The sequence below is a fragment of the Hyperoodon ampullatus genome (assembly GCF_949752795.1).
Source record: "Hyperoodon ampullatus genome assembly, chromosome: 1".
In the NCBI taxonomy this organism is placed as follows: domain Eukaryota; kingdom Metazoa; phylum Chordata; class Mammalia; order Artiodactyla; family Ziphiidae; genus Hyperoodon; species Hyperoodon ampullatus.
The window spans coordinates 4,978,226-5,004,525 of record NC_136914.1 but is presented as its reverse complement, the minus strand read 5'-3'; the positions used below and the strand labels follow the sequence as shown (position 1 = coordinate 5,004,525).

At 40.5% G+C, this 26,300-nt stretch overlaps 1 protein-coding gene across 2 annotated transcripts in view; it reads left to right on the top strand.

The window, feature by feature from the left end:
* Positions 1 to 224: 224 nt before the first annotated feature.
* Positions 225 to 26,300, top strand: part of DCLK2 (doublecortin like kinase 2) — a gene marked incomplete at both ends in the record, with an annotated part of 155,414 nt that continues 129,338 nt past the window's right edge. For both annotated transcript variants that reach the window (XM_079714920.1, XM_079714919.1), the window contains 2 exons: positions 225 to 645; positions 20,126 to 20,460. In XM_079714920.1, coding sequence (XP_079571046.1) covers positions 225 to 645; positions 20,126 to 20,460 — 756 coding nt within the window. The remainder of the gene's footprint in view (positions 646 to 20,125; positions 20,461 to 26,300) is intronic.

Sequence of the window (26,300 nt, the reverse complement as noted above, 5' to 3'; positions counted from 1 at the left end):
AGCTGGGCAGCTCGGCGCTGCGGCCACTTTTAGGGGGGCGCGGGCCGGCCGGCGCCTCCGCGGCTCCACCTGCGAGGAGAGGGCGGGATGCCAGAGCTGGGTGTCCCGGCGCTCTGAGGCTGCTCGCAGTTAGACGTCCCTGAGCCGGTGCTCGCCTTGACCCTGGGCTACCTGCCGGCTTTGGCTGGGACGTGTTTCGTGGGGGCGCCCCTGGAGCAGCCGCGATGGCCAGCACCAGGAGTATCGAGCTGGAGCACTTTGAGGAACGGGACAAAAGGCCGCGGCCGGGGTCGCGGAGAGGGGCGCCCAGCTCCTCCGGGGGCAGCAGCAGCTCCGGCCCCAAGGGGAACGGGCTCATCCCCAGCCCGGCTCACAGTGCCCACTGCAGCTTCTACCGTACGCGGACCCTGCAGGCCCTGAGCTCGGAGAAGAAGGCCAAGAAGGCGCGCTTCTACCGGAATGGGGACCGCTACTTCAAGGGCCTGGTGTTTGCCATCTCCGGCGACCGCTTCCGGTCCTTCGATGCGCTGCTTATGGAGCTCACCCGCTCCCTGTCGGACAACGTGAACCTGCCCCAGGGTGTCCGCACCATCTACACCATCGACGGCAGCCGGAAGGTCACCAGCCTGGACGAGCTGCTGGAAGGTAGGAGGGAAGGGCCCGGCGCGGCAGGTGCGGCCCCGCGTGCCGACAGGTGCACGCGCTCTCCCGGCGCTGCGGGAGCCTGCGGGGGGTTTTCTAGGCGGCCGCAGGAGTTGTGCGGTTCTGTCTTCTTTTCCGCAGGCTCTATGGGTGGGGCGCGCTTCCACAGATACTCTGACTGTCCTTCCCAGAAGATTTGCCTTAGAAAAGAAAGAAAGAAATCCTAACGGGATTTGGTGACATCTCTTAAGATAGGCGGACTTGTTTTTGTTTTTTGCTTTTTTGAAGTGCAAAGTCTCACGTGATGATCTGGGTAACCCTCTAGCTCATAAGCTGTCTGTTCAGCCCTCTGTGTGGAGCTCAGTACCGGCACCTGTGTGTCAGCGTTCAGGACCCTGTTGCACCTGCTCTACTCAGAAGCCGTGGTTGTGAAACACTCTAGGTTCGCTTTCCTGGTTTGCCTTGCGGCAGAAGTTGCATGAGGTCAGGAGGGGCGATCCAAGACAGTGGTTCTCAACCTTGGTTGCATCTTGGATCACTGGGGACTTTAAGAAATATGGGTGTCTGGGTCCCATCCCCGGATACTTGGATGTAATTGGTTTGGCGTGTGGTCGGGGCATCTAGAGTTTTCAAAGATCCTCAGGAGATTTGAATGTGCTGCAGAGATTGAGAACCGTTGTGCTTAAGGGTTTCCACGTTTGGTTAGTAATGAGGTGAATCAAGGGCAATCTCTCCTGCATCCTCCCCTACTGAAAGTAGCTAGTTAGGGTGACAAAGGCCATTGGAATCAGCAGTTGGGGCCCCTTATAAATTAGGCCTAGGGTGTCAACCATGCTTGACTCGAAGGGACTGCTTGGCTGTATGTTGTGTCATCCTTGAATTCCTGCAGTATTTACTCTTTTTTCACTTCAGGGAGAGAAAGCATTACTAGTAGTTAAGAACCTATATCCAGAACTAAACACTACCCATAAAGATCAGACAGAACCCAAGTATGTGCTGACTGTGTGTTTATATACAGTCTGCTCTCATGCATCTTTCTTAATGCAAATGGCACATATTGCTATGGTAGTCATAGCAATGTTGGCTTGGCAGGGGAAGGAAACTGAACTTGAAGCCAACTATTTTTCTTATATTAGCACATCATGTTCTTATGTTCTGAAGACACTGTCCATTTTACACATGAGGAAACTTAAGCAACATGCCTTGTCATACAGGACCTGCAGTATATGCCCTTTCATCTACAATTCACTTTTAATAAATTGATGTAGCCACACTGCGGAGTCCTGAAAGTGGTTGAGATTCTATTTAGTCACTGTTACCAAAAGTCTTCCCTGCCTTGGCTAGATGAGGACCCAGCCAAAACTAAGTTGTCTTTTCAGAGAGAGAGAGAGAGAGAGAGAGAGAGTGTGTGTGTGTGTGTGTGTGTGTGTGTGTGTGTGTGACTTCACAGATTCTCCTGCTCACTTGAGTGTTTTGGTTTTAAAGGCTTCCTGAGGAGGTGATGACAACCAGAGGAGTATAAATAAAATGAAGATACATTGTTAAAAGGGCTTTATTGCTTTATCCTGTTACATACTTAAAAGCTACATTTGCCTAGATATTTCAAAACTTAGTAACGAATTTTCTGATTGACCCAAAGCTAGATTAGTAGCTCTGCGGAAGGATCAAGGCAATGCCTTTTTTACTTAAACACTCATTACTCACATGCCCTTGGGATACTGTGCCTGGTGTGGTCTGAGGAGGGAGTGTAGTTTTAATATTCTTCTCAGAAGTAATTTTCCTTCTCAGAAGTAATTTTAACAGTGTATTTGCTACATGAAATGAACGTACTCCAGAGGTGAACACGATCCTAGGGAAGATGGTCAAGGTGTCCATTCTGCATATTAGTTGAGTGCACATATTGTACATTGAGTTTGTTATTGCCCAAGTGGTGCATGGTCCACTGAGTCTAACTCACACTGTAGGTTCAGCTATAAAGTGAAGGTTGATAAATATCCTTTGAATCATTCATTCACTGATTTGTGGAGGAGGGGGAACCATAAGCATTTGTAGAGTCCAAATTACACCACAATATGAAAAATGATGATAGAACACAAATATTTGCACCATGGAAATGTTTCCCTAGTATAGCCAATTGCCCACTTGTTTCAAATATAATAAAATTACGTTTTATTAAAAATACTACAGACACTGCAAAAGAAGAAAATTTGAGCACTTCTTTTGTCATAGTGGCATTCTCTCTGACAATAGATCTTTGTCTAAGTCTTGAATTTCCCACACAATGAGTGGAATACCCTGTTTCTAGGCAGTTTTTAAGAAAAGAACCATCAATGTTTACTATCAACTATTCAAGAATTTAAATAGTTTCAACTTTTAGTTAAAATTATGTACTCGAGTGTTCAGATTTATCATGCAGAAGAACTAACCAGCTACCTGTGTAGTTATTATTTGCATCAGTAAAAATAGGTCTGTGGTATTTCCCATGTTGTCAAAATGGACTATTTCATCTTAGTTCATCATTTTTAATAAAGATTCTCTGATAGTATTTTTTACACCATTATGTGCAGCTGATCTCTCATTTGCCTCTTCCATTCCATGAAATTTGTAGTTTAGGAGATACTGTTTTTTTCCAAAACGTTTTTTTTCTAAAATGTTTTCAGTGGAGAATAGAAAGTGATGACTCAAGATAGCTAGGCATGAACACTCACTCAGAGCCTCAGTCCCATTGAACTCAGATGACAAAAGAAATTTGCATGGCCCAGATTTTTTTCTTCTGCCCTTGAGAGTCTCTGGAGACCAAAAACTGTTCAGGTGTAGGCTGGTACTCCTGCGCTACACTGAACCAGCAGGCATTTGGAGCCTATTGTTTTAGCTCCCCAGCTGCGTTAATTTCAATGAGTTAGTGCTGTGCATCCCCGTAATCCTGTTTAGTCTTTACAACTGGATGGGGACCTTCTCTCAAAGGAGGACTGTGCGTCATAGCAGTCAGTACCTGGAAAATCAGGTTAAGCTGTCTGAAGCCATGAGCCAGCCAACCGTGTCACATCTCTGTTAGACAACTGAGGATGTCTGGATGGCGCGTTCCTAAGTTCTCAGTCAGAACTCTTGGTCTCAGTTTTTTTTTTTCCCATGAGTGTTCTCTTCTTCGGAACATTTAAGCTATAATTATTTTGATGTCCCAAAGAGAGATGCCCAAGCACAGTAGAAACAATGCGTGGCCAAGTTGGGGTCCCTAGGTTCTGTGGATTTGAGAAAAATTCACCTCTGTTCTCAGCCTTAGTGACCTTTTCTGTTGAAAGAGAGGTTGGCAGATCACCTAAGTTAGATCCTTTCTGGTCGAAAAGTATATACCCTTCCCCTGCCTAAGTGGTTATTTATTGAGTGTCTGATGGCCTGGGCTGCCTTTCCCTACCCAGAAACTATCTTCCGGAAAATTGACAAAGCTGCAAATGTCCTACACAGCAGGGAGTGGGTATATGGCTCTGATGAAGTATTTGACAGGAGCCAAAACATTAAGAGCTACCCATCTCTGCCTCTTTCGTTCCAAAGTAATATGTCATTTTATGTTGTTTATACCTTTTACTCCTCAGTCAACAATAAATTAACTGATTGGATTTTTTGGCATGTGAGAGAATTTTGATCATTTTGACAGGTGATACTTCCATTAAGTGAACTTGAAAATTAGCTTGAATTAACTTGAATTTAAGAAACATAAAGTTCTAAGAAAATCAAGCATTTGAAGTTTTTGAGGTTCTCCTACTAAGCCTAGTTTATTGAAACTCTTTGGCTATTCAATCTCCTTGAAGGTGTTAAACCAAAATATGGTGACAGTTATATTTAAGTAAAAATGAGTTTACATTTAAGTAAAAATTAAGTTACATTTTTAAGTTACATTTAAGTAAAAATGAATAAGAACTCAGATTATAGGTTTTATCCCCTTGAATGATAGATTTTTAGAGTAATAATAGACACTGAGCTCTTGGAACTTGTTATACTGAGGAACGCAACATAAACCCATGAGACGTAAGGTATTTGCACATAGTAGTCAAAAGCAGTACACGTTTATATAAGGCAAGCATGATGATTGGACATAGCAGTTTAACACTGAATCATCAGTCTGCAAAACCTTCTCTACCTGGTAGACTCCTAGATCCTCCTAGGTCCAAGACCCTCTTCAAATATCATCTTTCTATGAAATCTCTTCCCAGACCTCAGGGGCATTGGTCTCAAACTGTTGTCGATTGAGAGCATAGTTGTTGTTGTTTCAGGTGCTGGGGGTACAGTTCTAGAATGCTCACATTCTAGAGGGACAGAGAGAGTGAACACACACACACACACACACACACACACACACACACACACAGACGATGGTTCCAGCTGCAGGGCTGTAAGTGAAGTGGTAATGAGGTAGGGTAGGAGGACCACACTGGCCAGGACAATGGAAAAGGATTCCCAGAGGAACAGATGTTGGAGCCAAGGCCTGAGGTCAAGCTTAGAACTCTGCCATTTTCTTACCCACAGCATTTTTCCTTTCCTTTATTGTAACACTTACCTTTATAATTAGAGGTATATTGGGTCTGTTTTTTTGCACTAGACTAAGCATGTCGTGAGGTTAGGGATCTTGGACACAGTAAGTTCATTAAATAAATAGCCCAGGAAATGACTTTACCTCTAAGTCTCTTGATTATCAAGGGAAGTTTTGTATGAATTAAGTTTGAATAGGGTTGTTCCTATGTATTTGTGAAAATATGTATCTTGAAAAATTGGATTATATTCCAGATAAATCAGAGATGCTCTGCTGACTCATCGCTGTGGCGTGACTCTTCCTCAGTACTTGCGTCTATAAATCTGATTGTTTTCTTCTCATTTTCTCAAAAACAGGGGATCTCAGGTCTGCTGTAACGCAGCTGCATAATAAGCTCTTTCCAGAGATAATGGGAAGAGAAATTTTCATTTGCAGAATGAAGAATTCTAAAGGGTTGGGGGAAGAAGGGAAATACTTGGGAGAGCATTTATGAGATGAGGGTCAGACAGAATGATACACTGGTAGTGATAAGAAAAGATCCCTATTTCATGAGGGTTTAAACTATGGAAATGGACATTTTATGGCCCTGTCATATGAAATCAGGGAAACTAGATATTCCCTTGACTAGTGATTGTCAAACTGCTTTCTTCATTGTAGAGAGGGCCAGGGGAGTTTCTCTGGGTCTGTACTGCCTGGCTAGGTCTCTTCTCATCCCTACTCGCCCATGCTCCTACCACTTCTGTTTTTGTCTCTTCTATTGATAAAGTAAACCATTACCCTAAGGATTAGGGATCCTATTCTTCTCAACACTGCTACCATTTTTTAGATGTTTTATATGCAGTCATTGTGCGAGATACTTTGTGTTTTATCTCACCCTTGTTATCCCTTATGGAATATGGCTGCATTGTCTTCCCCATTTTGCAGCTGGGGAGACTGAGACTCAGAGGATAAAGGAATTGTCCCCTTGTACCAGTCAGAAGAGGTAGGGCTGGAACCTGAGGCCTTTCTCCTTGGCCTTTCAACTTCTGTATTCTTTTTTTTTTTTTTTTTTTTGCGGTACGCGGGCCTCTCACTGCTGTGGCCTCTCCCGTTGCAGAGCACGGGCTCCGGACGCGCGGGCCCAGCGGCCATGGCTCACGGGCCCAGCCGCTCCGCGGCGTGCGGGATCCTCCCAGACCGGGGCACGAACCCGCGTCCCCTGCATCGGCAGGCGGACTCCCAACCACTGCACCACCAGGAAAGCCCCCAACTTCTGTATTCTTAACTGCTATGTTCTACCACCTTTGAGATGGGGTCCATTCTGACCCCTGAAGTTTGCATAGGTCATGTATCAGCAATCTAGAGCTGCATCACCGCTGCAGCCAAACCTGTTAGTTATTTTTATTTGGAAAATGAAGATGGTGGTAGTTCATCAGTCACTGCAGATGTAAAGACAGTTTTAGGATGTTTTGTGTATGGTTCCTGAAATGAACCATACATTATCCTATACACCGGCATAGTAGGGTCTGTGCATTCAAATTCTGCAGAGTTGTCTTGCTTGACTTTGGTTTCCTTATCTGCAAAATGAGGAAGGTCAGGTAATTGCTAAGGCTGCTTCCCCTTTAAAGTTCAGTGATCTTGGGAAATGCTTCTGGAAGTGGAAAAGAGAAATGATATGTCTGGCTCCATGTCTCTAACAATTGGCCAGGTTTTGTGATTGAATGTGGTTACCTGGGTTTAGATGGAGTTCTTAAACCCTCAGTAACCTATAGGAGGCTCTTCCCCATAGAATCTTCTCAGGAAAGGGAAAATTATGTACAGGCCCATTGAGGGCTGGGACCATGGTCATTTTGTTAATTCATTTATCCTATCAATAAATACTTCTGGCACTTGATGTTTGATGATTACTTTTGTGCCATATATAAGGCATTTTGATGGGTGGGAATAGGTGGATACTGGTTTTTAAAAAATCTTAGTTAAGACAGCCAGCTGGACAGTTGGCTAGATTTGCAGAGGTCAAATAAGGTCATGCAAAAGGCAAATATTCCTTGCCCCTTCATATTTCAGTTTTGAAATAAGTTTTTATTCAAGAAAAAAGGGATGCAGTATATTTGTATGTTAACAATTTATCAATTTCACTAGTGTCTGAGATGACTGACTTGATTTTTCTCTTTGGACATCTTTCATAATCAAATTCTTGTACCTTTATTTTGAATGTATGTTTAAATCCCAGGACTATTCTAAGCCCCCTAATATTTTCAGTGTCTGCTTTGAGTTTGTTCTCTGACGTAGCTAAGACTTAGTTTCGTTCATCTTTTAGCATTCTTATTTTAAGCATTGTCTTTAGAAAATTTATTTCACATATAGTTTAAATACAATCTGCATTGTACAATACTTTTTTTGTTTTTTGGCTGCATTGGGTCTTCGTTGCTGCACGCAGGCTTTCTCCAGTTGTGGAGCGCGGGGGCTACTCTTCGTTGCGGTGCTCAGGCTTCTCATTGTGGTGGCTTCTCTTGTTGCAGAGCAGAGGCTCTAGGTGCATGGGCTTCAGTAGATGTGGCATGTGGGCTCAGTAGTTGTGGCTCGTGGGCTCAGTAGTCGTGGCTCACGGGCTCCAGAGCACAGGCTCAGTAGTTGTGGCACACGGGCTTAGTTGCTCCAGGGCACATGGGATCTTCCTGGACCAGGGCTTGAACCCATGTCCCCTGCATTGGCAGGCGGATTCTTAACCACTGTGCCACCAGGGAAGTCCCTCTACAATACTTCCTAAATTCTATGAGTTGGAAATATAATTTAAGGCTAGAATTTCATTCATTGACATGCTATAATTTTTGCTCTAATCCAGGCTATTTTACCCTGTTTGCCATATTTCTTGCAGCCTGAAGCAGTAGACTAGCCATATTGTAATTTGTCAGAAGCTACTACCTTCAAGACAAGGAATGGGAAAGCACTGATTTGTGAGATCAACTTTAGTACTTTTGATTACACTATAACATTTACTAACGTCTCAACATAACTAAAATAATCTACAATTATGACCTACTATGTTACCATTTGTTTGTATGTTGGTTAAATTATAATCACTTGCAACCAAAATGTATCACAATAGAAGTTTTTTAATTGTCATTGATTTATTTCTTCCTTCACTGTGTATGTTTTACAAACTTCAGATTACTTTGTTAATTTTTATGTAATAACAGTGTCATTATTTCTGAAAGGCAGTGATTGACGCTCTCTTCACCAGTATCCTTGTCCATTATCTTGGTCTTTTGACAGTATTCTACCTCATCTGTTAAGGAAGCAGGAAAAGAAAAAGGAGTTATGGAAACTTACTACTGGTTATACTCTTCATCAAGCCTCTACAAAAGAACGAACTTGAGAAATAGCCTGACGTAAACTCATCTCTTCTTAGTTTAGTGATCAAGGCCAATAGCTGGAAGGTTCTGCATGAACCTTGTAGCACTTAGCAGAGTCCTAGTGTGCAGTGTCTCTTCGATAAATGGGAGTGGTCCTCAGCATCTCAAACCAAAATGTGCGTCCTTGTAACTTCCCCACCGTTTGGAGCTGCGTAAGACTCCAGATGGAGCTACACGTCAGCCCTTCAGACATTTTTTGGCAGTGGTCATGCTTTACTGTTCCCCCTTCCGCCCATCCCCTAAACATCACTACTCTTTTTTGACAAACATCTGGTTTCTGAATCCTTCATCACTTGCACTGAATCTTTTTGAGCTATTCTCACTATCATCACTTGCTTAAAACTGGAGCCAAGTCTTCCTCTTAGACCCATAGTGAGATTTAAAGGGTTGGGGGGGTGGCGGTGAGGGAGGAAGATCTTAAGCAAAGACCTCCAGAAGCTGGGGAAACTCTGTTGAGGGAGGTTTTTACCTCTACTCAGATGATGAGCCAACTGAAGGCCTGACCCTATATCCATTATGCCCCAGTTTACTTACAAACAAGTGTAAGATGGGCACATTTTGGTTTGAAGATCTCTTTCTCAGTATCCTTAAAATTGCAGTGTTTCTCAAACTTTTGCAAGGTTTGGGATAATTAAAATTGAAAAACAATGTAAAAATCTAACAACCAAGTTGCAGAAGCCCAGCATTGCCTTAATTACTTTAAATATATTGTCACTTAAATATTTCTAAAGGTAGATGTACTTAGGCATATAGCTCTTACACACCAATACAACCCAAACGAGACAACCTAAAAACCAACAAAACTGTCTAACCAATAAAAATGGAAAATAGCAACATAAAGCTCCAGATGCTCTTTGCTCAAACTAAACTGTTCCCAGTGTGACCATGGTGCTGAACGCTGAGTTTGGTGCGCTGTGTTTCAGAATGCAGTGTGACGAGTCAGTTTTGCATTGCTAACAAGCCTTCATTCCCGCAGAGCAAAATATGTCCTATGGACTTAACTCTCTGTGCATGTCTTGTACATATAGTAAGTCCACTTCTTCCTCATTAACTCCCAGCAAAGTTACACCACTTGATGCCAAAGGAGTTGAGGCTGTGGGCACGGAGTGGCCTGGCTGCACTTGATTTAGAAATAGACATTCAGATGTTCCAGAATAAGATGATATAAACATTTTAAGTCTTATCATCAAATTAAGTATGGAATTGGGAGTTCCCTGGTGGCCTAGTGGTTAGGATTCTGGGTTTTCACTGCCATGGCCCTGGGTTCTATCTCTGGCTGGGAAACAGATCCCGCAAGCCACGCGGCGCAGCCAAAAAAAAAAAGTACAGAATTAAAATTGCCAAGGTGAACGCTTGTAGATTGTGGGATACAGTTGGCTCAGGTTTGAGCAGCAAGAAGACGAATAACGGATCTGATCTGTAGGTTCCATCCTACCAGGAGATTAGATAGAATTTTTTTTTTCAGTGGGTAAGCTTTAAGGCTTTTTGGTTAGTGAGCAGCATTTTTGTTTTTACTTTTACATAATTTCTTTGGTCTTAAGTTAACTCCTCCCAAATTTCAATGCCGAAGCGTGGATTTGTGGACATGCTTCTTCCTACATATTCAGATGTTCAGTGTAACGTCTCCACACCTTTCTCCGTGGAAGGTATCACAGTCGTTTTCAGCCTGTTGCCTTCAGATGTGTTGAAGGGGCACTGGTCTTAGGGGTGAAAGATCTCATCTTGTGTCCTCAGCCCCTCCCTGTAGGAAAGGCTGCTATATTCATTTTGTGAATGCGCCAGCAGTGGTCCACGGATAAACCAAATGAGTACAGAAGGGAACAGCATCCAGGTGAGAACAGTGTACTTTATGTTACCATGCTGGTTCCCATAAGGTTAAATTCTGCGCACTGTACAGTTTGGGTAGAAAACCCAGTAAGCTGTTTGCCACAACAGAATAGTAATCAGTCTGTCTTTTCTTTACCCTGTATTCTTCTGAACCAGCTGGGTGTGGGAATGTGTCCTTGATGTGCTTTAGATGGAGATATGCACATTATTGTCTACCCAATAGGACAGTCTCACAGATGCTGTACTTCATTAAGGACATCAAACCATCTTGTAGATGCAACATACCCAAATTTATTTTCCTTGGTTACATTCCTTTGGAAGTAATTTCTTTCTCAATTTTGGAAGTTGGGAAGGAATTTAGGTTTTTAAAATGTTTTTTTTTTTTTTTTGCGGTACGTGGGCTTCTCACTGTTGTGGCCTCACCCGTTGCGGAGCACAGGCTCTGGACGTGCAGGCTCAGCGGCCATGGCTTACAGGCCCAGCCACTCCGCAGCATGTGGGATCTTCCCGGACCGGGGCATGAACCCGTGTCCCCTGCATCAGCAGGAAGACTCTCAACCACTGCGCCACCAAGGAAGCCCAGTTTTTAAGATTTTTGCAGGTATTAGACCTTAAGTGTCAGCCATACTTTCTTTTCTTTCCTCTTTGTCTTTTCTCTGTTACCATATTTAAAACTCTGTGTGTGTGTGTGTGTGTGTGTGTGTGTGTGTGTGTGTAGGGAGGCTTTTCCTTAAGCTTAATGAGTCCTTACACTTTATTATTATTTTTTTATTGGAGTGTAGTTGCTTTACAATATTGTTAGTTTCTACTGTACAGCAAAGTGAACCAGCTATATGTATACACATATCCCCTCTGTTTTGGGTTTCCTTCCCATTTAGGTCACCACGGAGCACTGAGTAGAGTTCCCTGTGCTATCCAGTAGGTTCTCATTAGTTATCTGTTTTATACATAGTATCAATAGTGTACATATGTCAATCCCAGTCTCCCAGTTCATCCCACCCACCGTTTCCCCCTTGGTATCCCACACGTTTCTTCTCTATGTCTGTGTCTCTATTTCTGCTTTGGAAAAAGACAGTCTATACCAATTTTTTCAGATTCCACATATATGTGTTAATATACGATATTTGTTTTTCTCTTTCTGACTTCTTCACTCTGTATGACAGTCTGTAGGTCCATCCATGCCTCTACAAATAGTCCTTGCACTTTAGACTTGTAAACAAGTTTTCTTTTTCACCATAAAGTTCAGTGCTTGCTTCTGCTCCAAGAGTTAGGTATACTCTCAATGTTCAAATTTCGTATAACTGATCTTCTGCCATAAATGTCAAAAATAGTTTGTAATTACAAGCTAATTAGTGGTTTTAGGCAGTTAATGTAAGTATTTTAACAGAGGTGGATAAGACACTTTCATAGTCACTGATAGAAAAGTAGGCTAAAACATTCTGTTGTGGAACTTCCAACTGTGTAAATATGCGTTTAGCTGTTTGTAATTTCTAACAATAAATTGACATTTTAAATGTTAAGGGATTATTTTGATTTAGCTATTAAAATGTATTTTATATATAATACACACACAAACCCATACACACCCACACACATGTTCCATTGATTGAAAGACACAGTGCATTTATTGGACTAAACTGTGCCATGGCCTCTTGGTGCTCTGATGGTGTGAAGTGAAAAAGAACACTTGGTAGGTACGAGGCAGCGCTCACAGCCTGCTTGTTTTCCTCTGTGCCTTAGTTTGCCCTTTGATGAGGTAGAATGACCGAAGAGTGTCTCAGACCACACATGATGCCCTCAGGAGCCTGACCTGAGCCTCTCACGGTCATTGGGTGTCAACACCTACGCTGTGCAAATGTTTTACCTAGAAGTGATGCAAATCCAAACCGTGAGACGTACAAGTTTGTTTTGGAAATATGCGTTTTTGTCATGACTTTGACAAACATCTTTTGAGTGCCTGCTGTTGGTGCTGGGCTAGGTGTGGGTAACATGAAGAAGGGGACAGTCAGTGTTTTCAAGGAGCTTCCAGTCCAGGCAGTAGTTTGTAACCAGAGATTGTGTTCAGAGTCACCTGTGAATTAGGAAGCCTTACTCACATGTTCTGGTGCTACCTTCCAGTGATTCTGGTTCAGTTGAACTGTGGTGAGGCCTGGGCATCTGTGCTTCTACAACAAAATCACCTGACGAGAAAAAAAGATTCTTCTCTAAGAACCACCGGAAGAGACAGTTAAAGAATAAAGGATTATGAGAAGTTAACATATTGTAGGCTCAGGATACAATAAGTGAACCCAAGAGTGACTTTTTTTTTTTTTTTTTTTTTTTTTTTTGCGGTACGCTGGCCTCTCACTGTTGTGTCCTCTCCCGTTGCGGAGCACAGGCCCCGGACACGCAGGCTCAGCGGCCATGGCTCACGGGCCCAGCCGCTTCGTGGCATGTGGGATCTTCCTGGACCGGGGCACGAACCCGTGTCCCCTGCATTGGCAGGTGGACTCTCAACCACTGTGCCACCAGGGAAGCCCAAGAGTGACATAATTTTTTAAATTATGAAACACATATCTATAGAAAATTCATAAATCATACATGTACAGCCCAGTGAGTTATTATGAAGTGAACACCTTTGTGACTACTATCAAGAAACAGAGTATTGGGAATTCCCTGGCTGTCTAGTGGTTAGGACTTTGCGCTTTCACTGCCAGGGCCCGGGCTCAATCCCTGGTCAGGGAACTAAGATCCCACAAGCCACATGGCATGCTCCCCACCCAAAACAAAAGAAAGAAAGAGAGAGTACTGCCAGCATCCGAGAAGCTCTCCCAGTGTCCCTTCCTAGTTACAACCCTTCCCAAGTTACGGTAGCCTGACTCTTGCTTTTCTTTATATTTTTACCAGTGATGAAGGCATCCCTAATCAGTATAGTTTGACTTTTGTCAGTTTTGAACTTAAAGAAATTAAATCCTACTGCATTCTATTCTTTTGTTATCTTTTGATCACCGTTATTTGTAAAATTCATCCAAGTTGTTGTATATAGCTGGCTTGTTCATTTCCATTACTGCATAGTAGTAGTACATTATATGAATATACCACAATCTGTGTGTCTGTTCTCTTGCTGATGGATATGTGGATTGATTATCATCTTTGGCTACTGAGCCCATTCTATGAGAGTGTGTGTGTGTGTGTGTGTGTGTGTGTGTGTGTGTGTGTGTGTGTGTGTGTGTGTACTGTGGTGCCCATATACAGCAGTTTCTCCAGGGTATTTTCCTGGGGTGGAAACATATATGATGTATATGTTGTCAGCTTATCTATCACTAGATAATGCCCACCTGTTTTTCCTAAGTGATTGAACCAATTTAAAGTACATGGAAGTTCCAGCAATATATCAAAGTTCCTGTTGCTTTACCTCCTTAGCTGGGGTGATTAATCTTGACTGGTCAGTTAAAAAAAAAAAAAAAAAAGTAAGGAGAGAGGAGGAGGAAGGCTATTTCAAGCATATAAGAAGGAATGAGAATAAGAGGGTGTGACGATTTTGGAAGGAAAGTGCAAGTACACTGGTGCGACACTAACTTAGGAGCCTGCGGGAAAGTGGTGAGAGGCGAGATGGAGGTATGTGAATACGCTGGGGAGTTTGGTCTTTATTCTAAAGGCAGTGATGCAGGCAAAAGATATCAGATTTACATTTTTTAACATCTTTATTGGAGTATAATTGCTTTACAATGGGGTGTTAGTTTCTGCTTTATAACAGAGTGAATCAGTTATACATGTACATATGTTCCCATATCTCTTCCCTCTTGCGTCTCCCTCCCACCCTCCCTATCCCACCCCTCTAGGTGGTCACAAAGCACTGAGCTGACCTCCCTGTGCTATGCGGCTGCTTCCCACTAGCTATCTATTTTACGTTTGGTAGTGTATATATGTCCATGCCACTCTCTCACTTTGTCACAGCTTACCCTTCCCCCTCCCCATGTCCTCAAGTCCATTCTCTAGTAGGTCTGTGTCTTTATTCCTGTCTTACCCCTAGGTTCTTCATGACCTTTTTTTTTTTCCTTAGATTCCATATATATGTGTTAGCATACGGTATTTCTTTTTCTTTTTCTGACTTACTTCACTCTGTATGACAGACTCTAGGTCCATCCACCTCACTACAAATAACTCAATTTTGTTTCTTTTTATGGCTGAGTAATATTCCATTGTATATATGTGCCACATCTTCTTTATCCATTCATCTATTGATGGACACTTAGGTTGCTTCCATGTCCTGGCTATTGTAAATAGAGGGGCAATGAACATTTTGGTACATGACTCTTTTTGAATTATGGTTTTCTCAGGGTGTATGCCCAGTAGTAGGATTGCTGGGTCATATGGTAGTTCTATTTGTAGTTTTTTAAGGAACCTCCATACTGTTTTCCATAGTGGCTGTATCAATTTACATTCCCTCCAACAGTGCAAGAGCGTTCCCTTTTTCTCCACACCCTCTCTAGCATTTATTGTTTCTATATTTTTTGATGATGGCCATTCTGACCGGTGTGAGATGATATCTCATTGTAGTTTTTTTGTTTGTTTGTTTGTTTTTTTGTGGTACGCGGGCCTCTCACTGTTGTGGCCTCTCCCGTTGCAGAGCACAGGCTCCAGACGCGCAGGCCCAGCGGCCATGGCTCACGGGCCCAGCTGCTCCCCGGCATGTGGGATCTTCCCGGACCGGGGCATGAACCTGTGTCCTCTGCATCGGCAGGCAGACTCTCAACCACTGCGCCACCAGGGAAGCCCTCACTGTAGTTTAGATTTGCATTTCTCTAATGATTAATGATGTTGAGCATTCTTTCATGTGTTTGTTGGCAGTCTGTATATCTTCTTTGGAGAAATGTCTATTTAGGTCTTTTGCGCATTTTTGGATTGGGTTTTTTGTTTTTTTGTTATTGAGCTGCATGAGCTGCTTATAAATTTTGGAGATTAATCCTTTGTCAGTTGCTTCATTTGCAAATATTTTCTCCCATTCTGAGTGTTGTCTTTTGGTCTTGTTTATGGTTTCCTTTGCTGTGTAAAAGCTTTTAAGTTTCATTGGGTCCTATTTGTTTATTTTTGTTTTTATTTCCATTTCTTTAGGAGGTGGGTCAAAAAGGCTCTTTCTGTGATTTATATCATAGAGTATTCTGCCTATGTTTTCCTCTAAGAGTTTTAAAGTGTCTGGTCTTACATTTAGGACTTTAATCCATTTTGAGTTTATTTTTGTGTATAGTGTTAGGGAGTGTTCTAATCTCATACTTTTACATGTAGCTGTCCAGTTTTCCCAGTACCACTTATTGAAGAGGCTGTCTTTTCTCCACTGTATATTCTTGACTCCTTTATCAAAGGCAAGGTGACCGTATGTGTGTGGGTTTATCTCTGGGCTTTCTATACTGTTCCATTGATCCAGTACCATTCTGTCTTGACAGCTCTGTGGAGGATAAGTGGGCCTCATGAACTACTCTAATCTGGGGAGAAAAGAGAGGGAGCAGGGTTGAAGGGGGTGGGTTCCAGAGATGCTTAGACCAAGTCAGCAGTTTTGCTAACTCTGTTGAATATGGGGCAAAAAGAAGAGAGACAGGAATTTTGGGTTTTGCCTGGGTGACTGTGTAGGTGGTGATTTCATTAAGTTGGGGAATTCCAGAAGAGAAGTGTTTGAGGTTGGGTGGCAGTCATGGGGAGTGAAGTTAGTTTTAGACTTTTGGCACATGAGACAGCTGTAGATGATCTCGTAGAGATGCTCTTGAAGTGGTTTGAACTCAAGAAAGGACTGGGCTGGAGATATCTCAGAGTCCGGGTGGTGATTGAAGCCGTGGGATGTGGCTGCCCCCAGAGAGTCTAAGGAGGATGAAGTGGATGCAGGGGAGAAGGAGGTCCCGAAAAGCAGACCGAGAAGGGGCTACCAAGGAAGTAAGAGGTAAGCCAAAAGAAATTAGATCCTGGAAGCTGAGTTGGAAAAGGATCTGCAGGGCGAGAATCGTGACTGGTGCCCAATGCCCTCAGAAGACGCCAAGGGAAATTACAAGAAGTGCTTGGCATTTGGCAGTTAGAAGAGAAGTGCTTGGGATCAGGGTGTTTCAGCCCAGGGAGCACGGGGAGCAAAGGCGATGCTGCAGTGGCTTAAGAGCCGATTGTGGGCGAGGAAGTGGGAGAAACCAGATGAGGAGCTGGGCAGTGAATGGAAGCCAAAGCACATTAGGTGGAAGGGGCGAGGAACGAAGAGCGTTAAGATCTGTGTGTGCTACAGTGGGAGATACTCTATAAAGTCCTGGTAGGTAAATGGAGGAGAGAAGGAGAACGTGCCTGAAACCTCAGCATGAGCAGCAGGAAGGACCCAGATGTTGCGAGAGACTTAACACTGAATAGGAGGAGGGTACCCTTGTCACTGAAAAGGGAGAAGAGGCGGGAAAATTGGCCCAGACTGAAATACATCTGTAGGGATGACAGTTTTCAGAGAACAAGAGATTGGGGAGTTCCTAGCTTTTAGTAGCCTCTTGCCTCTTACATAGGAGGCAGTTCATTTGGTTGAGTAAGGATGAAAGTTAATGGTTAACAAGTACCCAGGTTGTATTACACAACTGTTGACCATTGGTTTGTCAACCTGCTAAACATGAAGTAATGCAGTGTGTCTCTGAACAGATGTCAGTGGTAGGAAGCCATAGGCATGCCACTGGAGAGCGTCAGAGGAGGTGGAAGGACTTTCTATTCTGCACTGTGCTTGAAAACAGTAAAGGTGTATCACCACTTCCTGCTTCTGTTCATCCTCTTTCTATACAGAAAACAGATCCTCTTAAAAAAAAAAAAAAAGTTCCTTGAAGTATAGTTGACTAACAATATTAGTTTCAGGCATATAACATAGTGATTTGATATTTTTTTTTTTTTTTTTTTTTTTTTTTTTTTTTTTTTTTGTGGTACGCGGGCCTCTCACTGTTGTGGCCTCTCCCGTTGCGGAGCACAGGCTCCGGATGCACAGGCTCAGCAGCCATGGCTCACGGGCCCAGCCGCTCCGCGGTATATGGGATCCTCCCAGACCGGGGCACGAACCCGTATCCCCTGCATCGGCAGGCGGACTCTCAACCACTGCGCCACCAGGGAGGCCCTGATATTTTTATAGATTGCACACCATACAAAGTTATTATAAAATATTGGCTATATTGGCTATATTCCCTTTGTTGTACCTTACATTCCTGTGACTTATCTATTTTCTAACTAGTAGTTTGTAACTCTTAATCCTCTTCACCTACTTTGCCCCTCTCCTGACTCCTCTCCCCTCTGGTAACCACTAGTTTGTTCTCTGTAACACAAATCCTCTTCTGTGTAGTATTCATGTGATCATAATTTACAAAATGATTTCCCACCAATGTCTTATGGTCAAAGAACTGCTTTTAGAGATACAGAGAGGGAGAATATGAATACGTCTGAGTGTGTGTGTATGTATCTCAGTTCTCTTCAGCTAAAGACCACCAAGAACATACCTGGAGGTGAACAAGTTGAGTTTGCTACTCATTGCAGTAAGGAAGAATGGACATAATAGGATACCTCAGGGCAGCTCAGTAAGAGCTGCGAGAGCTGTCATAGAAATTGGGCTTTGGTTCCAAGGAAGCAGGGACTCATTCAGTATTGGGTGCTGTGAGAGGAAGGACAATTCTGTGATTGAATATCTCACTAAATCCTATTTATAGTGAGAGCAGACTAGATTTAGGAAAAAGCTATAGTTGGTAACGAAATGGCAATCACTCATTGAGTGACCTTATTTTTGTGTCACTTTATCATAGTCCCAGAATGGCTTCATTTGATATAGATATTCTGTAAGATGATATCCCACAGAAGGCCACAGGTCAGATCAGGTTATAGTAACACTGAGGTCTAGCTGTGAATGTTAGATCAATTCTGGACCTCAGGAACTGCTTTATTTTTCATATCTCCATGTATGAGATATATATATATATATGTGTATATATATATATATATATATATACATAACACATTTATATCTTTAAGTCTAATTTTAAAGTGAGATGTTTATCCTTTCCTTGTTTTGGTGAGTGCGGTTTTAATATGTATTGGTAAGAGTTTAAAAAATTCTCTCACAGTGTGATATTTTATCCATGAATCAAGGTTCATTACTTTAGGATATACTTTTTCAGCTGTATCAGTAACATAAAATGCACTATCATTTGGAAAACTTGTTCTCTCTCTGGGGAATGAGTAGAAAACAGAAGATTCTTGCATGGATCCAGGTGGGAAGTGGGTGGTGCTGAGGGCAGAGGGGAGGGGTATTTTTAGAAATATTTAGAAGGTAGAGTGGACGGAACTTGGTGTCAGAATGCAGTGTGCAGGGAAGCCAGACGGGTGAGGGATGATGCCTAGGCTTCTAGCTGAGGAGTGTGAGTAGGAAGTGATGTTCCTCAACAGGATGGATGGAATGGAGAAGTGACAGGTTGGCGGGGGGGTAACAAATCTTAAACAAGAGTCCCTACAGTAGCATGACTGTGGTTGGGGGAAGACTGATTGCTTCTAATCAATCTTGTAGGTGCCTAGTGTCTAACAAAGAATAAGCATTTATTGTTTAATAGCAAGAGCTATAACTGCCTAAGGAACCAAAATCTTAAATGCTTTTGTCTGCATATTCTCTCCCTGTCGGCAAATCTATATATTAAAAATGAGGCCATTAAACTGCATGTGTGAAAAAATAATGAATTCTTTTTGAGTTAGAAGATACCTTGGAGAAAATTTTAGAGTGTAATCCTTTTATCTTGCATGCCAGAAAGTTGAGACTAAAAAGAAGTGGGTGACTTCTGAGTGTCCTGAGAGAAAAAGTGTGATTTTTCAACATAAAGTTTTGGAACTTAAAATTAATGAACATTGAATCAGTTAACCAATTGACAAATACTATAGTTTTAATGTTTTACTTAGTGAAAATTAAGCAGAAGGCTGCATGAATAATGAATACATCATTTTAACTACTAAATATCCTTCCTCATTTAAGTAGACAATGAAAAGGTTGTCTATTTAAACTATTTTAAATTCATATTCTTCCATTAAGGAAAAAATGCTTGCGATATGTTTCTTTGAGCTGTCAAAACTCTCCCTTCATTTTTGCAGTGCTTCATTAATTGAGTAAATGATCATATAACTGAATATGTGAATTTAGTCAGCTATGTGAATTTTGTAGTAACTTTTCTTTGATTAGGGCTGAAATCTATAATTGGAAGGAGGAGGAAGACAGTTTTATTTCCATGAGAATGTATTATTCTGTGATACAGTTATTTCTTCCAGAATGAGACGTTAAAAATTAAATTAGTTAATGGACTTTTGGAAGTAGAGAGTACCTTAGAATTCACCTGGTTCAACAACGTCCCTTTACAGATACTGATGTTGGGAAGCACAGTGCAGGGACTTCCCTGGTGGTCCAGTGGTGAGGACACTGCGCTTTCACTGTTGAGGGCGCGGGTTCTATCCCTGGTTGGGAAACTAAGATCCCGTAAGCTGCGCTATCCAGGGTGACATTTGACCAGAATAAAACCCAGATCTCTAGTTTCTTCGTCCAGTGCATTTCACTCTAATGTATGCTATTCTCTCAAAACCAACCTGGATGCTATTGAAAAGAAAGGGGTGTGGGTGGAACGCCAAACCTGTTAAGTTGAGGATTCACTTAATGGGCTTCTAGCCTTTTTGCTTCATGCAAAATGCTCCTGTGGTGGGGACAACCACATTGATAAAACTGGTTTTTGCTTTTTAGGTGAGAGTTACGTGTGTGCGTCGAATGAACCGTTTCGTAAAGTTGATTACACCAAAAATGTTAATCCAAACTGGTCTGTGAACATCAAGGGTGGGACCACCCGAGCCTTGGCTGCTCCCTCCTCGGTGAAGAGTGAAGTGAAGGAAAGTAAAGATTTCATCAAACCCAAATTAGTGACTGTGATTCGAAGTGGAGTGAAGCCTAGAAAAGCTGTGCGGATCCTTCTGAATAAGAAGACTGCTCATTCCTTCGAACAGGTCTTAACAGATATCACCGAAGCCATTAAACTGGACTCAGGAGTGGTGAAGAGGCTCTGCACGCTGGACGGGAAGCAGGTAGGATGTTTCCAGCCCCACGCTGTCTGTCTGTCTTTTAAACTCTCCCTGTACCACGGTGGTTACATAGTTAATATGAATTTCATAGTTCCCTAGAAGTTATTCTAACAGTCCTACTTGTGAGAGGCCTGTGTGTGTTGGCCTTTGTCATGAATAATGTAAGTGGCTTACCTGTCTCTTTACCCAAATATCTCAAAAGTAAATGTAGAGAAATCTATCATATACTTCTTATGGCTGTTGGAAGGGAAATGTAAACTTCTTCTTTTTTTTTTAATTGAAGTATAGTTGATTTACAATGTTGTGTTACTTACTGCTGTGCAACAGAGTGATTCAGTTTTACATATATATACTTCTTAAAATATTCTTTTCCATTATGGTTTATCATAGGATATTGAATATAGTTCTCTGTGCTATACAGTAGGACCTTGTTGTTTATTCATTCTATATATAAAAGCTTACATCTGCTGACCCCATACTCACACTCCATCCCTCCCCCAGCCTTCTCCCCCTTGGCAGCCACAGTCTGTTCTCTATGTCCATGATTCTGTTTCTGTTTCAGAGTTAGGTTCATTGTGTCATATTTTAGATTTCACATGTAAGTGATATCATGTGGTATCTGTCTTTCTCTTTCTGACTTCACTTAGTATGATAGTCTCTAGTTGCATCCATGTTGCTGCAAATGGCATTATTTCATTCTTTTTTTTATTGCTGAGTAGTATTCCATTGTATATATATACCACGTCTTCTTTATCCATTCATCTGTCAGTGGACATTTAGGTTGTTTCCATGTCTTGGCTATTATGAATAGTGCTGTTATGAACATAGCGGTGCATGTATCTTTTTGAATTACAGTTTTGTCCGGGTATATGCCCAGGAGTGGGATTGCTGGATCATATGGTAATTCTATTTTTAGTTTTCTGAGGAACCTCCATATTGTTTTCCACAGTGGTTGCACCAGAAGGGAAATGTAAACTTCTGAGGAAAGAGTGTATGTTGAAGAGGCTTCCTACATTAAATGGGATATTCTCTAGTTAAGAATAAGAACATCTGTTGACCAGTAGAGTCAATATGGGTTTTGGTAAATCACAGAAGTAAAAATAAAAGATATTTAATACTTTCAGAAAAGCCTTTTCTCCCTACTTATGTATAATATAGAAAATGCATTTCAAAGAATGTTCTTTTATAGGAATGTCCATTTGAGTTTCATAGGAAACAATAGAGGTAATTAAACAGCATTTCTGAAAAATGTACACAAATTACACAGGAAGATGCAAGCCAAATTATGGTAACAATATACCAGGGAATCTAATAGACTAAAAAAAATTGAGCAAATTTCAGGAATGCATGAATAGCAGTTATACAAGTATTGAGTTTCATAACAATCAGATTATCATTCCTAAAAAGAAACATGAGGCTTCTAAAATGTATTTTTTCCTAATTTCAATAAAGTTAAGTTGTTTAGTTTTACATTGTATTAAACTATAGTTTCCAGCATTCAATTTGTTTCTTCATTCCATTTTGTTTCTTCCCTCTAACATAATTTATTTTGAAGTGTTTGGCTTGTGTAGTGCTGAGAATGAATAATATAAAACACTGGAGTGGTGTCTTCTGGAAAAACACAACTATTTTCTAATTTTCTAAGACCAGATCTAGTTACTGGGTTGTTTTCATAAACATAAACAAAATTTTAAAAAATACGTTCTGAAAATTCCAGTAGATTATAGTGAGTTTACAATGACTTTTCTAATTAATTAAATTAATAGTTAGAAGGCATAACGTTTCATAGCAGCCTGCCCCAAGATAGGTTCACAGTATGAATGGAAATAGACACTTTACAAATTGAGTTAATAGCACATCACAACACAAAACACCTTAAGATTCACCCTGCAAATAAGTGAAAAAAAAATTAGACCACAAAACAGAAAGGAGATTTGGTAAATCGAATAGCTGATTTTTGGTGGACACAGTGAAGACAGGAAATGGGGAAGACAAATATTTAATATACCTAATGAAAGGAAAAATGAAAATCAAAGCTGAAGCAAATTAGAAAACATAAATGACATATAAACAGGAAATTCAATAAAGATTTTAAAAACTGAAACAAATTTGGAAATCTACAAATAAATGTTGTTCAGGGAAAATGTAAGTAAAATATAGAAGTTGAACAGCTAATTGAAATAGAAATCACTGAAATTTTAATAGGTATTCAAAAAAATTATCTTTGAAAAGGCTCCAGACTAGAAATATTCATATGTAAAGTTGTTAACTAAAGCACAAGCAACCCAAATCACCAACATGTTAAAGAATAATGCTGTTATGAGTAGACTTATGACAGAATTAAAGGATGGCTTACTATTAAGAAACCTGTTTATACATGAGATCTAGAGGGAAAAGCATGATAGTATACACAGTCCCCAAAAAATGTCACAAAGGCATTTGACAAAATACAAAATCTATATTCAGTTAAAGATTTAGTAATAAAAATGGGAGGTGAATTCTCTAATACAATAAAAAAAGAAAAATTCCTATCTGAAACAAAAAGTCCATGTATTGGTAAACAAATGAGTTACAGGAAGCATATCTGTGACAGTCAGGTACAAGATAAGGACGCCTGATAGCACCTAGTACTCAACATTCTTCTATACATTCTTCCTGATTTTTATTTATAGTTTAATTGCAATTTCCATAAGAATGTAAATGAGATTGTTTTGGAATGAGGAGAGCGATACCTGACAAAGTGATTTTAAAAGTTAATCTGGGGCTTCCCTGGTGGCGCAGTGGTTGAGAATCCGCCTGCCGATGCAGGGGATACGGGTTCGTGCCCCGGTCTGGGAAGATCCCACATGCAGTGGAGCGGCTAGGCCCGTGAGCCATGGCCACTGAGCCTGCGCGTCCAGAGCCTGTGCTCCGCAATGGGAGAGGCCACAACAGTGAGAGGCCCGCTTACTGCAAAAAAAAAAAAAAAAAAAAAAGTTAATCTGGAAAAATAAGCAGGAAAATTTTTGGAAATAATGATTAATGGGCTCTCATGCTACTAAATATTAAATCAGCATCCTCATAACCATACCAAAAAGAAATTCCAGGTGTTTTAAAAATATAGGTGTCAAAATGAGACACAAGAATGAAAGGAAAATATGTCAATAGTTATGTTGAAATGGGAAAGGATTTTCTAAGTAGTAAAGAAGTGGAAAAATGAGAGGGAAACGTTGATTGGTTGGACATAAAAATTAAACATTTCTAGACGTCCATGCACCCCAGTGTTCATTACAGCACTATTTACAATAACCAGGTCATGGAAGCAACCTAAATGTCCATTGACAGACAAATAGATAAAGAAGATGTGGTACATATATACAGTGGAATATTACTCAGCCATAAAAAGGAACAAAATTGGGTCATTTGTAGAGACATGGATGGACTTAGAGACTGTCATACAGAGTGAAGTAAGTCAGAAAGAGAGAAACAAATATCATGTATTAACGCATATATGTGGAATCTAGAAAAATGGTACAGATGAACTGGTTTGCAAGGCAGAAATAGAGACACAGATGTAGAGAACAAACGTATGGACACCAAGGGGGGAAAGTGGGGGCAGGGGTGGTGGTGGGATGAATTGGGAGATTGGGATTGACATATATACACTAATAGGTGTAAAATAGATAATTAATAAGAACCTACTGTATAAAAATAAAATAAAATTCAAAAAAGAAAAAAGAAAAAAATGTTTTTAAAGACTTAAAGAAAATTTCTAGATGTCAAGCAAGGATTATATGCGTTTACGTTGAGTCATACTAGTTTAATATGAAAAAAAAAACACTACAATGGAAAAGTGGATAAAGGGCCAAACAGACAATTTGAGAAGATAGGATTATAAATCATAAGCATAAAAAAAGTTCAGTCTCGCTAATAAGAATGTGAATTAAGGCAATGAGATATTCATTTTTAAAACTGACAAGTTTTTTTAAAACAGAAAATGTCTGTTATTTTTTAATGTGCAGTGAATTGGCTTTCTCAGTGATGGAAGTGCAAATTTCATAATCTTTATCGAAAGCAATTTATTATGTACAACTCAAAAATATTTTTACTATTTGAACTAGTAAATTAACTTCTAGGAATTTATCCTAAATAATCGAAGATGCAAACATAATTATGCATAAAAATTTTCATCCCAGAAATAAGAGCAAAAGATTGGAAACAATTTAAAATCTCTAAAGTAGAAAACAGTTAAATGATTTGACCATAGAATTTATATGTAGTGGGCATTGAAAATTGTGTTGGGGGAATATTTAAAGACACGGGAAAATGTTAAGTGGAAAAAGCAAGAAAAAAACTCTGTAGTATGTTTTCAATCTATGTTAAGAAAGAAGAGTGAGGAAGAAAATTTTTTTAATGAATTCAGAAGGAAAAAAGATTATAGTTGCCGTCAGAAATCCAGTATTTGCTGTTCTGATTTCCATTGCTTCTTTCTCATGTCTGCTTAGAAGCAGAAACTCAAGCACTGAGAAAGAAAACAAGACTGATTTCAATCAGACTGAAGGAATTAAAACATTGAGTTAATTGTTGAAATTTTGGCATGTGGTTATAAAATGTTAGTATCACTTTTGTCACTTTTTATGTCTTATAAAAATTAAAATATTATTTCCCACATGCAGAGAAAAGATATTTTTAAAGTTTGAAATAAAATGTTTATTTGGAAAAATAAGAGATTTCATTTTGATAGACACAGCTTTGGATATTATATTTTCAGATTGCCTGGTATTCTTAAAAGCTGTAGTTTTCTAGGCACTGATTCAACATTTGTACTATAAGTGGACTTATACTTAAACTTCAAGTCTGTCTTTTGGTTGGTTTATAAGTATAAAGAGAGATGAAATCTTGCTTTGAAATAGCCTAAGAGATTTTTCTTTTTCTTAAGATTAATGCAGACCTTTAAATGGACAGTGTTCATTTTGAATTTTTTTCCATAAAATGATTTTTAAAAAATTATCTGCTTTCTGAAAATTCTCAGGAACAGCTTTGCTTAGGTGAAGAGAAAGGAACTAAGATGTGTTCATGAGTTGTCCCTGTACAAAATTTTAGACTGTCTGCCTTGACTTTAATGTTCTTTTTCCTGGTTACTTCCTACTCAGATTTGTTGTTTTCATTTTAATTAGTCTGATCTTTGACACAGGATAGAGATTAAACAATTTATAGACAATTCATCGTGAACAGTCAATTAACCCATTCTGATACTTGTGCTAGAGTTTCAAGGGGCCCTGCTTATCTTTTATGGGCTTGAAAACTTTCTTGATTGAAGAAGCAATGGGGTGTCATGTGCCAGTTAGCATTCATGTTGTGAAAACGATGTCCCTGAAATCTTTTCTTCCCTCAGAATGGATGATCACATCTTCCTAGTAGTATTGTCTCCATTTACAAGGTCTGACTTGGTTAGTACAACTAATTGACGTATTTTATGTCTCTTTATGAAATCACTTCAAATAAAATCACGTTTTAGGATTTTATCCATGTTAACTCTTGGGTTTTCTTTAGTGTCAAGACATGGTTCTCAGCTGGGCACACTTTTACCCCTAGGGAACATTTGGTAATGTCTGTAGTCATTCTCTGATTGTCTTGACTGGAGGTGGGAATTCTACTGGCATCTAGTGGATAGAGGCCAGGGAAACTGCTAACCATCCTGCAGTGCACAGGACAGCCACAGCATAATTCTCTGGGTCCAAAATGTCAGTAATGCTGAGATTCAGAAATCTTGGTATAAAGTAAGTGAAATGATTCAAAGGGAAATGATACTTATTAAAATAGTAACTTTGTTATCAATTAGGCCACATGATATAAGTTCTGTT